This window comes from Psammomys obesus, unplaced genomic scaffold (genome assembly GCF_907164565.1).
Source record: "Psammomys obesus unplaced genomic scaffold, mPsaObe1.curated_primary_1811, whole genome shotgun sequence".
Lineage (NCBI taxonomy): Eukaryota > Metazoa > Chordata > Mammalia > Rodentia > Muridae > Psammomys > Psammomys obesus.
The window spans coordinates 3,745,536-3,762,152 of NW_026585690.1; the positions used below are offsets into that span (position 1 = coordinate 3,745,536).

Sequence of the window (16,617 nt, forward strand, 5' to 3'; positions counted from 1 at the left end):
CCCAAACAGGAATGGATGATCCGTCCTGCAGTTCTAATGCACAAAACATGGATTATATCCAGAAGACAGATTTAGATAACGAACATTTAATCTGAAGATGTGACGTCAGGACTGTTAATGAGTGTCTACCACCTAAGCGCACACAGAGGGATGCAGCGCACAGTTTTGTAAAGCACAGGGGCGGAGACATCGTATTAGTAAGTGGCTTTCGAGTGATCTACCCAAGAGTCTGGCTATGGAGCTCGAAGACAAGTGCAGAAATCAACATGTCAGATGTTTTTGTCTGAACTTTTTTTTTCCTTGATGAACACAGACTGGCTCTCAACTTTCTGCTTTTTACCCCTGTAGTAACGTGCCACTGGGACATGGATGAATCGGTGCTGTGATACAAACCTATTTGAAATGCAGTTTTGGTCTTCATTTTCCAGTGCCTGCCAGGATCTATCTTACTAGGATTTTAACCCTTGGGGTACCCGTTCCAAATCTGGAACATAAGAGGTAAAGATATGGGCTGAATGTTTGGTCAAGTTCCCGTGGGGACATTTTATCAACCGGCTTGTTGTGCCATTTGGTCTTAGAACCTCATGCCCCTTGCTTTGATTAGTCTCATGGAGGACCAGGCTACAGGGATAGTGAAGACTGGTCAGTGTCCTGATTCTTTTAAGAACAATAGTGATGTCGAAAATACATTACCATGAGGCAATATGCAATTTAGACTTGAGAGGTCTTTTTTCCTTAATAACAAAAATAGTCATTATATTATCAAAGAAATACATTTAACATATTCCACCAAACATAAACATCAACCCATTCACATTGTGTACAGAAGACAGGGCAGGCAAATGGTCTCTTCATAAGACTACCGGTGACTGGAGAGGTCAGGCTTTAACTTGAACCATTTACAAAGGAATATAAATTTATGGCCAAATTTGGGCATTCAGCGCATTATAAAATCCAGAAACATTTTTTTTTTGTCAATTTATCTGTCTGTGTTTAAAAGCTGTAAATAAAGCCAGGACTTGTAAGCAGACCATCTGTGCTAGCACCTGTCTGAGGCAAATCTGATGTCTTCTCTCTTGCAATCTGAATTTTTAATTGTTTCCCATAATTGAACTTCTTTGCAAGTTTTTATTGCACTGAGAAAAAATGAAAACGCAAAATGAACCAGCTGAGATTATCGCAAAATTGTTTTTGTCAAGAGGGAAGCATTTGGAGATAGATGTTCATTGGCCTACTGGCCACGTCTCACCTCCTATTTCTTTTGACTCTTTACAGACCTGCTTAAAGAGCCAATCTGCCTACAGGGCTAGCTATACAAAATGGCAATCTAAGTAACCTACTTGTCTGGCTGCAAACACACCTCACTGGCATACTAGGTGGGTGCGAACTGACGGAGTGAGACTACAAAGTAAGCTCAAAAGAGCCTTCCAGTCCTGTAGGCTTAAAGAGGATGGAGTTGGCCAAATTTTCCCTTCTGATATCATGGCTTGCTCCTGAGAGAAAGACTAGCAGCTGCTCCAAACCTTGGACGCTAGTGACTTCCCCTCTCCCTCCCTCACCTGCCTCAATTTGTCAGTGTGATACTTGTTGGGAACTAATCCTAGAGATTCCTCTTTCATACACAGCCTCCATGAATGCTGAGCTTCCCCCATCAACAGGACAGTGGAATGGAGCCTGGCAGATACCAGCCAAGAACCTGGTTCCAAAAGCAGGCATGCGAATGTAACTGCCCATAGAGCCTTGGCACCTGTGATTCAGAATCCTTACTGGAGCCATCTGGCTGCTTACCCTAGTGAAAACCGGGAGGCTCACAGCATCCATTACTTACATTGGCAAATTCCAACATTTTGATTTGTTGGACCCATTGTGTTCTATGCTGAGGGAGATATAAATGATGAAACCCTTTTAGGTTGCTTTTGTTTTTCTATTCATCATTTTACTCTAACAAACAACTTTTCAAGAGTTGTTCTGGAATCTAGGGGATAACTTTCCATAATTAGATCAAGGTAATGATAGTTTATGTGTACTTTTTCTAGGTAATGCTTTTGCTGTATCAATTCTCTCTTCAGTCACAAAATAAGCAGCTTGTCTTTGCTAATATCTTAAACATTTTCTTTTAAATCACTTTTCCCTGACTTCGGGCATAAACAAGGTTGAAATTGGCTTATACCATTACAACTTGGTGAGAAAATGCATGGTTCTAAAGAAGTTTGAGTGATGGTTTCCAATGTCTAGATTGCAGAAAACGGAGCTGTGAGAGAGAGAAAAAAAAAAAGTAATGATTCACATTCCCTTTGGGAATCAACTTATTGAAAGCCATCAATCCAAAATCTAGCATTTCTACTAGAACTAAAAAAAAAAAAAGAATGGACCACAAAAGTTTCTCTACCAAAATTCTTCTTTATATGTATTGTTAAGGAGAAAATAAACTTTGCTCGTGTTGAACTTTTAGAGCTCTTTGTAGAAATGCAGAGTTGGATGTTTAAATAACTATTGAAGTACTACTCTTTCCTCACTGCTTTTCAGATAAGACATAGAACCTGAGCACAGCAGCATTTCATCTATAAGCACACATGAGGCATGCCGCCTAGAAATATCAACTGGAAAATCTGATGACAGACTCAAGTGACTCCCTTGTTTGGTATGGTCCTACTTAGATAATGGCTACCAAAGTCCTTCAACATCATATTATCATATGGAGTAAGAGACATGAATTCACCGAAGACTGGATAATAAATTTACTGCAGAGGAAGCTCATTTCTCTGTAACTGAATTAGCATACTGTTATAAAGCAAACAGGCACCATTTGGTCCCTCCACTAATTATGCTTGTCTGTTAATTTTATATCTGCATTTCAAGACTTTCACCTGCAAATGGAGATGTTGCTTATATTAGAACTGTTATAGGCCATATTGTCTGATGTAAAACAGGTGTTTCAAATACTGCAACCTAACACTGTGCTATTACTACTAATACTCAAACATAGGACGACGTCTGCTTTGTGCACATTATAAAGAACATTAGAAAACACTAAATACAGCAGCTTGACGTAATTGAAATTAGGATATGAAATCAATATTTAAAAGATATGTCTGCACTTCTCTATTAACGTAGCACAGTTCACAATAGCCAACATGTGGAATCCCTATGAATGTCAATAAAAATGTGGTGTATATAAAGAGTATTATTCCATCCTAAAGATGAGGATAACTATATTATATGTGCCAATATGGAGGAGTAGAGCAGTCCTCACATACAATGAGCTGCATAAAGAAAGACAAATGTGACTTTTACACCTGTATTCTTCACCGTCTGAGTGCACAGGAGGACCAGTGGTTCCCTGAGACTGCAGAGTTGGGGAAGACAGTATAAGATGTTGGGGAAATGTTACAATGCTGCAGTTCAAGATGAGGAACACACAATAAAGATTGGTTAATGGGTGTATGTTAACAGCATAATTCAGTTATTCTACATTGTAGACAGAGGGACTCACTTGGTATCCTATAAATAAAATCCTAATTGTATCTCTTTATCAATATCTAATAAAATGGATACATCTGGCTTTAAACTCAAGAACTGGCAAAGATTTCTTCTTGTCGTGTAGTTTAATGAAAGAGCTTGTGCAGACTGAGGAATGCTTGGTGATTCTTACAAGACTTCAGCATTCTCTTCTCCTCTTTCCTTTGGGGTACATAATAGAGAGTGGGTCACACTCGCTTCATCTAACGTGACTCCTCTTTTTCCTCTTCCATGCCTTCCCTCCCTTCTTCTCTGATTCTCTTCTACAAAGACCAGGGCACAGTCCCAGATCTACACCCACCCTCCCATCTGCTCTCCGAGCATGAGGCTGTGGAGAATAAGGCTTTGCAAGGGTGACTCCACTAAGCATCTCATGCCCTGGATGGCTTCTTCAGCCTTGCAGCACCATGTGGCCTTATCTGGAGAGAAAGCATGAAGAACCGATTACTCACTCATGGCACCAGAAGATGAAGAGAAGCATTTATGACTTTACTCTACTTTACATTCCGGTTGCATAGACAAGAAGGTCAATTAGTAATATTTAAAATATACATATATGCATTTCATGGCAACATCCTGATAGCTAAAGCCTGTCAGTTTTCACATATGCTGAGCTGTCTATCCATTTAAAACACTACACTGTCCATGTGTGGTGACTCATTAAGTATTGTTTGACAACCGTAAACCTGATGATGAAAGTAATGTTGCTCTAAAAATGAAGCCTCAAGAACCTTTCCCCATTAGAGTAGTGGAAGGATGGGGGTTGGGAAGTATAGGCAATAGCAGAATATGACATAAACATGGCAAGTTGATGCTCTGCTCTCAATTTTAAACCTGAAAGCTACTGAAGATACTCCTCTTAGATACTTCCAAATAACACATGTTCCCGATTCCAGTAACTTAAGTTATTAGTAAAGTGTTTCCATAATTCATCTCACATACTCCTGGTAACATAAACAGGAAAACACCCTATTACGCTTATGTTATAGACATAACAAGATTCAAGGGGACTGCATGATTCTCAATATTAGCCAGAACTGAAACTAGCACGTTGGAAGATATGGCATTGCATCTTCAAGAAGATTATGAAACAGGCCTTGAATGCCAAAACCTAAAGATTCACTGAGTTCTACTCGTCAGCCTGACTTTTCAGTGTCATAAACGAGCAGAATGGGCGAGTAAGAACTAAAATGGGATGAGAGAAGTCTGAACCTTACAGATAAGGAAGACCTGGCATGAAGAAACAAAGCTGGCGCCTTGTGGATGAGTTAGCCATAGTAGCAGCTATGATTAGCAGGCAACTCCATTCAGATACTTTGCTAGCAACTTTCCATGGATTGCCTTGTTTGGGGAGAGCATGGTTTCGTTGAGCTCTGGCCAAGGCATTCATCTGTGCTGTGCAAATGCATAGAGAATGAGGGCCCACGACAAAACAGATGGATACGTGCTGCTGGGTTTTGGAAGGAGCTGGCTGCATTCAGAAAGACACCTGGAAGGCCATGCTCATCTGAACGAGATTAATGCCTAAGGAGAAAAGATACCACCTGACTAGCTCAGACCTACAGAAGCATGAAGCCTCCTTCGGAGGGACGGAATCTTTGGGGAAGGTTGAGGGAGTGCTTTTGCCCACCTCCTGCTGCAGGGATCATGTCTGAACTGTCTAAGGTGTCTAGGGGAAGGAAGAGCAATACGACGAAAGATGGGTGGGCAAATTAGAATCCAAAGCCCAGACAAAAAGCAAAGAATTGCTAAAGGGGCTGACAAAGCTGCCAACCCTGGCTGTGGTCCTGCCAGAGCTCATTGACACCACTTCAAGGCAGCCTACCTATATTCATACCACACAGTTCAAGTGGGTCTAATTTCAAGTCAGATTCAGAGCAATAAGAGCCTGACTAATCCTACCTACCTATATTCTTCTAGATCCTAAAACTAATATTAACAGTAGCAATGATTTCTTTCTTATTGATTGTTCTGCACTGTTAACGCTGCCCAGGTTCCTGTGTATGACAATAACGTGCTACGATTTAGGATGTCCAAGAAGCTTTTCTGTGCTCGTGTCAAAGCAGCTACATGGAAAATAATTCGATCTAACCTTCCTGACTAGTAGAAAACCTCAAAAGGGGAGTCCAGATGCTGAAGCCAGGACTGCACTGAGTTACGAAAACCTGTTGAATGCATTTTGCTTAGCTGGGTGAAGGGGAAGGTGGGAAAGGCAGCGAACTGAAGCTTAAACCTAACACTGTGATGAGCAAATAGGCCGTGGGTCACCATAAACACAGAGAGGCCCTGGGACACCATCACAAGCATAAGGAAAGCTGTGTGAGCCCCAGGAGCCAGTTTCTGGGGGTAGCCTGCTCGAGGCTACCATCTTCACCAGCTCCTCACTGCCTGACGCGATACTTCTTAGCTGTGGATTCCCAAGGTGGATCGGGATTCTCCTTACAGGCATTTAACGGAAAGCAAAACCTGGGCAAGTTCAGACTATGAGGAGAAAGGGCCTCCTCCCCTCCCATTGCTACACAGAGGGTATTGATACCACTTACGAAGAGGTCTAAAGAAATACATGAAAGTTAGTTCCATGAGTTTCTTCCCGGAGAGTAAGCTGCTGAGGCAAATAGTCCAGAAGCCATTCTTACCACCTAAAATCTTTTCTTGTGTAATTGTGCTTAAACACCTTGCCTATAACTGACTTCACTTGTTGATTCCTGTCAGTTACCATTCTAAGCACTTGCCAACCCCCATTGAATATTTCATTACTTCTGTTTTACAAATATCAAAATGGACTACATTATATTTTAAATTTTTGGTAGGAAAAATAAGTAACTTTTTACTAATTGAAATTAGTTCAATTTTATGGTTCATGTAAATGAACAAAGAAAGAAAGAAAGAAATTCATAGTATGGGTCAGACTGAATGAGCAAAACCACTTCTCAACAAAGGACATTTGCACTACCAGGTCACCGGGGACAAGAAACTGGCCTTTAAGACAGTAAAGGGGGAAGAAGTGGAGCAACTCAGAAAAAAAAAAAAGAAGAAGAAGAAGAAAATAAAAAGATGGTCTGATAAGTTTCACAAAAGTAGTAAAAGCTAACTCCTCAAATTAGGATTCCTAGTAGGTCTTGGTCCTTTAACGAGGGTTCATTCACCTTTCATGAGCTCTGGGTAAGACAATACATATTAAAGTCTCCACGTTTCCATCCATAAGATGAGAAATTATATACTTTTAAAATCAGATCATGTTTCTTTAAAACATGTTCATCAGCCTCATGAACATCTTATGAAATCTTTAAACAGTGACTAGCAATTATACATAAAAACTGTTTTTACTTCTTAATACATCATGTTTGGTTTTTTTAAAAAGTGTTCGAGGCTTAAGTTTTATTCTTTAATAATAAACTAAAATAACTATTATTTAAGTTGTTCATACAGAATTATCAGACAGTGTCATATGAATTTGTGAGCTGTCAATTTTATTTAACACACAAAAGTCAGTCATATAGTTGAATCTAACACAGCAGGGAGAGAGAGAGGACAGTCCATCACTAACGCTAAACTCTCACTCATTTTTCCATGCATATACTAACTTCTGAAATTCCTCAGTTAGTACACTGAGAAATTATGGAGTTTGTGTATTCTTTGGTAGACAGGAAACACAACTGCAGAATTCATATATATGTCGGCCAAAGGGAAATTTGACAATCATAAACCTCATGAAAACTGCCCTCATTTTTCCTGAGGTGTTGTTGTTGTTGTCGTCGTTGTTTCGTTTTGTTTTTTACAGCCAAAAATGGCTTTGTTAAGGGAGGGGGCTGGGATCAGGATGTAAAGCAGTTAATAAAAATTCTTTTCTAAAAATGTTTTGTTCTTTTCCTTCCTTCTGATCCTAGTCTATTAGGTCTCATCAGGAGTGGCTGCATTGTCTTCTTCTGTGGCCTGGTAATGCTGCTTCCTCCTCAGGGGGAGGTGATCAAAGAGCAGGCCAATCAGTTCATGTCAGAGACAGTCCCTGTTCCTATTACTATGGAACCCACTTGGACACTAAACTGCCATGGGCTACATCTGTGCAGGGGTCTTAGGTTATCTCCATGCATGGTCCCTGGTTGGAGTATCAGTCTCAGGAAGGACCCCTGTGCTCAGATTTTTTGGTTCTGTTGCTCTCCTTGTGGAGTTCCTGTCCTCTCCAGACCTTGGGGAGGATCATGTGTGCAGAGAGGGGAGGAAGAAAGGGATTGAGATGGGAGGAGGAAGGGAATCACAGGGGGGATACAAAGTGAATAAAGTGTAATTAATAAAGAATTTTTTTAAAAGATGTAACAATTTTAAAAAATAAATGGACTAACCATTAAAAAAAGAAATGTCAAAAAAATGGTTTTGTTTAAAGGATAATAATAATAATAATAATAGGCATAGACCATCATCTGGGATCCAAACCACACAAGAACACTGTAAATTCTGAGTTAGTATTTTGCTGTGTGTAAAGCCATGTGTACACTGCTGATAGAAACGTTTGAAAACCAGCTACTTGGGAAAAGAGTGTATGGGTCCAAGCATATGTGTGGAAAATAGGGTGAATTTGCTGACATAAAAGATCTAGGGCAAACACTGTAAACATGTAAAATGTACGTTAGTCCTGTAAGTTACACATACCCAGTTGGTTCTTACTGAATGCTTTTGTTGATCTTTGAGGAATCTTTGCATATGTAACCAATTATAGTTGCAAACTGGTAAGAAATATCCATCCATGTTTAATTATAGTATTATCATGTATGTGAATAAGACAAACTAAACAATAAATACATCTTTCGGGCTTTACTGATTCATCAGTTGCGTTTCAGCCAGTCTTTACTAAATCATATAGGAGTTTTAACTTCCAAAAGAAAAAAAAATTAAAAAACAAGAAACAAACTTTCAGTCTTAGGGGACTGTTTGTATTTTCTCGGCTGAACACAGTAAGCACATGCTCTGAGTTTGCATTGTAGGTATTTTCTGCATTATTAACAATAATAACAATAGTAAACAATAATAAAGCAAGTTCCGCTTGTAGCACTTGCTGATCTCTATGGTGTAAACTACAACCTTCAGCAGCTTCCCTGAGCCTACTGGAGTCAGCACTGGGACCCAGTGCATGATGGGACCAGATGCAGACCCAATGCATAGTAGCAATCATTTCATAGTATCTATGCACTCGCACAGACAGGTGGAAATCACCTCAAGCGCACAGATTATAATAAACTGTCTTCAAACAAGGAAGTTGGGCATTTTGAGTATGTGTTGCCATTGTTTTTAGTATAAATTATTCAGTTGTATGCTGATGGGGTTTCATAGTAGCTGCATGTAACAAACTTCTTGAAGAATTTTCCCTCCCTGTGGGATCCTGTGAGTTGATAGGAACTGAGTCTAGGATACCTCTAGGAACTAAAACAACCCCTGACTCAAGGGTCTCCACACCACTCAGCTATCTGTCATGCTGTTACTGGTTTTCCCAAAGCTGTCTATGACACAGAATCTGTTTTTTATAGTTAAGGCCAAGGTGACTTACATTTAACTAGGCTTTGCATGAGGCTATTACAATCCAGCTTCAAGCACAGTTGACCTGAGATTCTTGTTTATTAATAGAGTAGTGAAGGGCATATAATTCCTTACTTTAGATGTTTATTCAAAGAACATTACATAGTTCTTAACATAATATTAAGTCATTAAGCCCTAAGACATAAAAGTAACTGTGTCAACTTGCAGGTTAAGAACAAGCACCTGCAGAAAGCCAAAAAACTTGGCACCCCATGATTTATGATCACGTGCCTTGGAGGCACATGTAAGTCATCGCTGTAGGATCCGGCAAAGCCAAATCTTGCCTGTGATATTTAAAGAGTTAGGTAACACGAAGGCCAATCACAACACGTTCGAAACGAACTAGTCACATCCCATGCTGCAGGGTGTATGCTGATCATTTGAAGAGCTGAAAGAGAACCCTCTGCCCTCTCCCATTTGCTTTCTGCCCTGAGGGCACAGCACGGCACACGTGAAAGGTGAGCAGTGGAGGCAGGTTCAGCTTCCTCTGGAGAACAGAATCTACTGACAGGACCAAGAGCTGAAGAGCCATCTCAGCTCATTCATTGTACTTCACACCCAAATACCTTCTCCCAAAAGCCTGGCTGCTGGGGCTCATCTCTCTCTAGTCCTTGCTCTGTTACAGTGCATGAAAGGGCCTTGTGGCCTGCTGGGAAGACAGCCTCCTGGCAGCCACAGTCACTGTTCCTCTACACAGTGCATCTTCTTACGTCTGTGTACGACTACTAACCCCATGACTTAATGCAAGCAAACTGAATCTCTAGCTCTTGGAACCATCTTTTATGTGAGCAAGAAGATTACTGCCTAAGATGAAAAGGAAAGACAGAACTTTAACTGCCATAATTGCAAATACAGGTGCCGGTTAAAAGAAAATGCTTGTAAGCTGAGTTAAAGCAACCTACTTAAGCAACGGCATTGCCTGCCGGCCAGCTACACAGACTTCTCTTCACCAATAAATCAACAGGAATGTAAAGCCGAATATATCTCTGTTGACAGCAATGTTCCTGGTAACAGTAGAAGCACCAAATTATACAAGAAGCACTCTAAATTAAACTCTGTCTCTCACTCACTTGTAAATGTATTTTATGAAAACATTCATATCTTAATTATTTTTATAGGCAGTTTGGGTTTAAAAAATATGAAATTTTGTTGACAGTAATCCACCTTCACACCTCTGGTTTTGAATATTAAGTGAGAAAAAAAATCACATTTCTGAATATGGAGTGGCTGGGATCAAAATTCGCTTGATGTAATCATCTTCACTTGCCTTTTGGCTGAGAATACTATATGAGAGTTGTCTAGCATCACGAAGGTACAGGCAAGCGTACTGCGTCACAGTCTCCCTCGTCCTCTTGTTACTAAGAGAGTGCAGGATTGTGGAGTCTAGAACTGGTTCTACCAAGCCAATGCTCACTCCACCCTGCCCAACCCATCTTCGTCTCGCACGCTTCATGGCAACGTGCTTTCCCCTTCTCAGACTGCACCCAGACATGAAATTTACTTCCAGCCAAGAGAATGATGTGTAAGACAGAGACTTGGCAGAAAATTGTGGTCAGTGCAGTAAAATAAATGTGACAAGAACATAGTGCCTTTCCTTTTGTTGTATAGGTTCATATCCCATCTTGAGTGATTACCTTTCCATTTGAATCTGATGATTATTTATCACGATATCAGCTGCCTTTTCAAGGGGTAAAAATAATATTGAGTCTTGCACTAATAGAGTAGACACTGATTCCCATCCTAAGACAAAAATGTTGTGATAGGAGATTTCAAGGCATTTATCTGATCTTATTGGATCTTCCTACTTGTTGAAGACCTATCCCCTGGGGCACCCAATATTATCTGCAAGCTTGCTGATTCATTTGGGATACTCAGTGGTTTCACCACAGAGTTGTTAGCAAACCATTTCAGTCTATCAGCCCAGACACACACAGAAAAGCCAGGCAGGCACTGTGGCTTTGTAACCTACAGCAACAGGGAAGCCTTTCCAGCAAAATCGCACACCTGCCCAGCTGTACTAAAGGGATTGTTAAAAGACTGTGGCGTATGAACTTGAGAAGAGGAATATGAAGAGGAGGAGAAGAGGATGAGAATGGAGTGAAGGCGAGACACAGCAGGAGAAAGCAGCAGCCGGCCGGCTCTGCATTACCATTATCAGGGTTGGTAAACATCCTACTTGCACTGGAGACCGTCTTGCCGATGTCAGCCAGGGACCGAAGGTTGGATTTCTTGGTTTGATGTCGGTGTTTCCGAAGCAAAGTGTACGTGACCTTATCCTTAAGGTCAGGTTTCAGGAGGCCTGTCTCGATCTGGTGGTCAGCGATCATCTCTGACATGAAAGTAAAGTGAGGAGGATGTCAGTCACCAAACCACGCTGTCACCCCCAAATTTAACAACACAGCGTTACTTTCTAGAACTCCAACTTCCCACTCCAGATGAAGGGACAGGATGCTGACACGAGTGAGAGAATCATAGCTTTCTAGCATTAATTTTTCTTTACAAAAGTAGGATTTGATTGTCTTAATTTCTTTATTTTCTAATATCCCAGTTATGGTGAGTTTTCCTAAATCTCAGTTTCTCTGAGTAACACAATGTCAGTAATTTGCATTTTTCAATTTAGAATGGTCAGGTTATACGTCCTGCATTAACGAATCAGAAATGTCAAAGGCAGGAAAAGAATAAAAATAGAAGCTGAACATTGTGAAGTCATGAGTGATTATTAAAGTTTATCTCCCCAGTTATATTTTCTTTAAAACACATTTCCTGGTATCAGACCATTTGAGTAACTAGCAAAAACAAAACAAAACTTAAGATACGAGATTATATATACCCTAGTCTTTTCGAAGATGGAAGACATTCTTTCCGGCCAACTCCAGATAAAACCTTCCCAGTCTACTCCACTGATTGTTTCCAAACACAACGACTATTTTTGAGAAAATTTAAATGTCTTAGTCTTACAAAAAAAAAAAAATAGTTTTTATTTACTCTCTTCTTTACTGTTTTAACTTTTCAAAAAGTGACTTTGGGAGCTAGGGAGGTGGCTCAGGGGCTCCAGTGTTTTGCCGTGCAAGCATGAGGGCATGTGGTTAAGTCCACGGCATCCACATAAAAAGCTGCGTGCAGTGCTCTCCACCTGGAACCTCCTGCAGGAGGGAACGTGGTGAGGACAGGCAAAACCCTGGAGCTTAAAGACAATCCAAGTCCAGTGAGAGAGGCTATCTCAAAGAAGAAGGTGGCTGGGAATTAAAAAAAAGACACCCAACAGCACCTGTAGCCTACACACACAGGTGAGCGCACACACACACACACACACACATACACACACACACACACTCAAACACACACAGGCACACAGGTACATGCACACACACATGCATGTAAGCAACAATGGTTGCTTCACAGTGATCCACAGATTGTCCTGTTGGACAACAAATCTTATTCCATGGAAATATCTTCTTTCTCACAGGTACGCACAGAAAGGAGCCTCCAACCTTGGACTCCACTCAGAGTGAGACCAAGGATGGAAACATCCCACAATCTGTATGAGATGTGCAGTGCAGGGCACTTGGATGCACAACTTCCTCGTAGGAAACCGCTCAGGGTAGGGAAGTACAAAAGGAAGCAAAGCCTGTTCTTCTGCAAAAGTCAGACAGGAAAATCAGTGGGTGGTGGGACAACAGAAGGTCCTAAGAAATCCAGCCTCCCACCCCGTGAAGAGAAGGTGCAGCTGACCCCAGGACCTTGCTGGGGCTTCACTTATCATCCATCCATCTTTACAGTGAGCTCTCAGTTTCGGAGTCTGCATCTAGAAGCCAGCAATTTACACAGTGGACAATGAGCTGTTTGTGAGCCAATCAGAGCCTAAATCAAGGATTTTCCATCATTTGCCCAGCACAGATGCCATAAATGTACAGAACTCGAACCACTTGGTAAGGGACCTGGAGGAAGCAGGAATTTTCTCCTGTGAGTGTTTTGATTTGAAAGTGGCCTTCAGCTTTGGGTATTTTTAACCATATAAACCCCACTCAGTAAAACCCTCGGGATGACCCGAGAAGTACAATTAGGCCTCTGTTCAACAGTCAAGTAATTAGGTGCCTCCGGAACACAACCATCTACTCTCCCTTTAAGCCCCGTTCCACATGGAAAGTCCGTTTACAGAAGGACCAGAAAAATAAACAGCCCGCGCATATCTGAAGCGAGTGTTATCAAACTCTCATTCTAATGCCAGCACCCTGGATTAAAGAGTTTCTTATCTAGCCTCCCTGGCAAGGCTTCCCAACACATATGCATGCACAGCCGGGCCTCGGTTACTAAGGCCTGGAAATCACTACTTAGACAGGTTAAAACATCTCTGTGGCTTATGGCCTTCATGAAGTTTCCATTAAAACGATGGCCCACATAATAGGACCTCTTTAAGCACCAGCTACAAAGCCTTTCAAAGGAAAGCAGGGGCATTAACTTCTACAACTACACTGAAATTAAGCCCTCGGTGTTCGGATCCCACCGACACAACCAAGTGGGAGAAAATGTGCCAAGCGTAGATGGTGACAGAACTGAAGGGGGCCTTTGGGGAGCCTCAACCCACACAGACTAATTACAGGCAGAACCCCAGCTTTTAAAAGCAGGGTCACCCATCTAAAGCACACCTGAGACCTTTCTCCACTCGACACAGCACTTTCTATATTTAAAGAGAAGGTCCACCGGGCATGACGGTGCATGACTGTAATTCTAGAACTCAGAAACTGAAGCGGAAGGGTTGTGAGTCCCCGGCGGCAGGAGCTAGAGAGCGAGTTCAAAGCCAGCTTGAGCCTGGGCTACACAACCAGACTCTGCCTCAAAAAAAAAAAAAAAAAGAATTAAAGATAAATTTTAAAAAAGTGAGCTCTAGACAGAGAAAGAAGTGACAGACACACACAGAGCTTTTGCCAACCAGCAGAAAGGTAGCCGGACTGTGGAAACAGCAGAGGACAAGGGAGGATTCGGACAAAAAAAAAAAAAAAAAACACACACAGGGCCAAATACATAGTTCTTAACTTCAAATTTGGCAAAAATAATAAATACAAGTGGGTATAAATAGACCCAATGAAGACATTTGATAGGTCTATCAAAATCATTTATCCTAGTGTGAAAGAGACATGGCATAGCCATCTCCTGTTGATGACACTACTGACCAAGACATTCGGCAAAAACATACCAGAATCTTTCAATATGTCCAAAATTTTTGAATCTTCTACCCTGGAACTCTGTAAGTATCAAATAATTTTGCTAAACTACTACAAAAATATGCACTTTTCCTTTTAATAAAAACCTGAAGGCCACCTAATATCTATTAGATTACTATTTTGTGGCCACTGTGTCTTATTTATAGAATGACAGGAAAATACTGATATTTTTTAGTTTTTATCTTTAAGCAAATACAAGTTAAAACGATGAACCATAGGTCCGGAGAGATGTCTCAGCAGATAAAGAGTGCTTTGCTCTGCAAGCATGAGGACCTGAGCTCAAATCCTGGAATCCATGTGAAAGCCAGGCGTGGCTGCTCGTGCCTATAACCCTGGCGTTACAAGGTAGACACGATGGACCTTGTGGATGGACCTTGTGGGCTCACCGCCACCCAGCCTAACTGATAAGGAGAGTGAGCTGCAGTGCGGAGCAGAGAGTTCTAATGAGGGGGCTAGTCTCAAGGCATTAAGACCAAAGGTGATCAAGAAGACACCCAAAATCCTGCCCTAGGGTCCTCATGTACATACGCACATGCCCCCCCACACACACACACACATGATGTGCTGTAATTCCATCCTGTGAAAAAGTTACATACACATAAGCAGAGCTGCACAAGAAAAAAAAAAAGCACTGAGAGGCTAGATAGACAAAATTAGATTAGGGGATGTTTTATTTTTGTGGTAAAATTAGGGAAGGTCTTATTTTTATAGTAAAAGATTTATGGGTTTTTTAAATGGATATATATCAATCTTATAACTTGAAACAAAAAAAAACACATAAAACTTGAAGATATAAAAGGTGAAGTTTTTAAGAAAAAAAAAAAACAAGAAAGAGCAGAACTACTACATCTGCCAACACACAGAGCTCAGGGTACCTTTATATACATATAAATGTATGTACGTATGAATAGCTCCAAAATAGAGCTACATTTTTCTCACCCACTTCACATTGTGCTACATACCTGAAATGGATTATAGCTTTTTTTAAACATAAAAGTGGAAGAAGATTCCATGAACTTGACTTAGTGTGTGAATGACACCTTTCCAAGGTAGGATTACAATGCTGATGCTAATAACACACCTATTAAAATAATTCCTCAGAATTATGACTTATCCTCTGTAATGCTTCAAAGACAATTTTTTTATTAAAATACAGAAGGGATTCTTCAAAAAATAAAATAAAATAAAATAAAAGCACAGCGAGTTCCTGAAAAGAACCAGGAGGAGGCTGATTTTAGTGTACGATGGTGGTGTCCCGTCCGGCTGCGTGCCATCACCTGTGATGTGCAGGTGATCTGCCGCTCGGGGGCAGATGAAGGACAATAGCAGGAGGGCCACACAGGTAGCTGGAAATCACCCTGCTGATTTTTTGGGTATAATCATGCTTGCTATTCTTTCTCTTTCTTCCCATTCTCCGAAGTAAAATTGGGCTACAAAGAGGAGCTACATCCCAATATCAAGGAGCGCTCAGCTCTCAGTTGAGAATTACCAGCAGATGCAGGACGTAGCATCTCTGCTTCGTCCTCTGCTGGAAGATGGTCTTAGTAATGAAATAATTACTATGACCCCTCAAATTACTGTGCTGCCTTCTGCCGTCTACAACGAAATAAAGGCTTTCTTTTGTTTGTATTTTATTCTCCGCAGATTTTTTTTTTTTTAAATTCTTTTGGAGTATTTTTGTTTCTTTATCAGGCTGCACTCTTTTATTCTCTCCGGCAAAGCTGACCTTTTTTTTTTTCCCCCTCTCTTTGTTTTGCTCATGGTGTGTGGTTTGCTCTGAACTGCTTTTCTGAATTATCAGCACCAGAATGACAGCCCTGGCACTCTGCCTCCTTGCCCCGAGGACTGTGGAGCAAACATATTAGTGAATGATGAAACCTCAAAGTGACCTAGTGGTGTCTAATTTTAACACGAAATGACAATGTTTAAAGTAAATGCGTGAAGGTTAGAAAAGAGTCTGCGGCCAATAATAAAAAGTTATTGGGAATTAAGCAAGAACATCAAATGCTCACTTAATCTTTCTTACATGTAGCAAATGTCAGAGCGTCCCTTTTTGGTCATTGGCTAAAGAGTGTCTGATTTAATGTGGGGCTCTGTCTTCTGCTGTGTACACACAGTCAGGGAGTTGCTGGAGACTAGAAACTCTTTAAGGTGGTTCAGTTTAGAACTGCAGACTGCAAAGACAGCTCTGCAAGACAGCTCAGGTCTGAAACTTTCATTACCCTGTTAATCAGTTCTGAGACTAGCAAAAATAAATAAAGAGATAGATAGATAGATAGATAGATAGATAGATAGATAGATAGATAGA

The 16,617-nt window shown here is 40.9% G+C and overlaps 1 protein-coding gene across 2 annotated transcripts in view; it reads right to left on the reverse strand.

Annotated features, from left to right (window-relative positions):
• Positions 1–16,617, reverse strand: part of Slc4a4 (solute carrier family 4 member 4) — a 397,249-nt gene that overhangs the window by 172,491 nt on the left and 208,141 nt on the right. For both annotated transcript variants that reach the window (XM_055596036.1, XM_055596044.1), the window contains exon 6: positions 11,237–11,416. In XM_055596036.1, the coding sequence (XP_055452011.1) occupies positions 11,237–11,416 (180 nt within the window). The remainder of the gene's footprint in view (positions 1–11,236; positions 11,417–16,617) is intronic.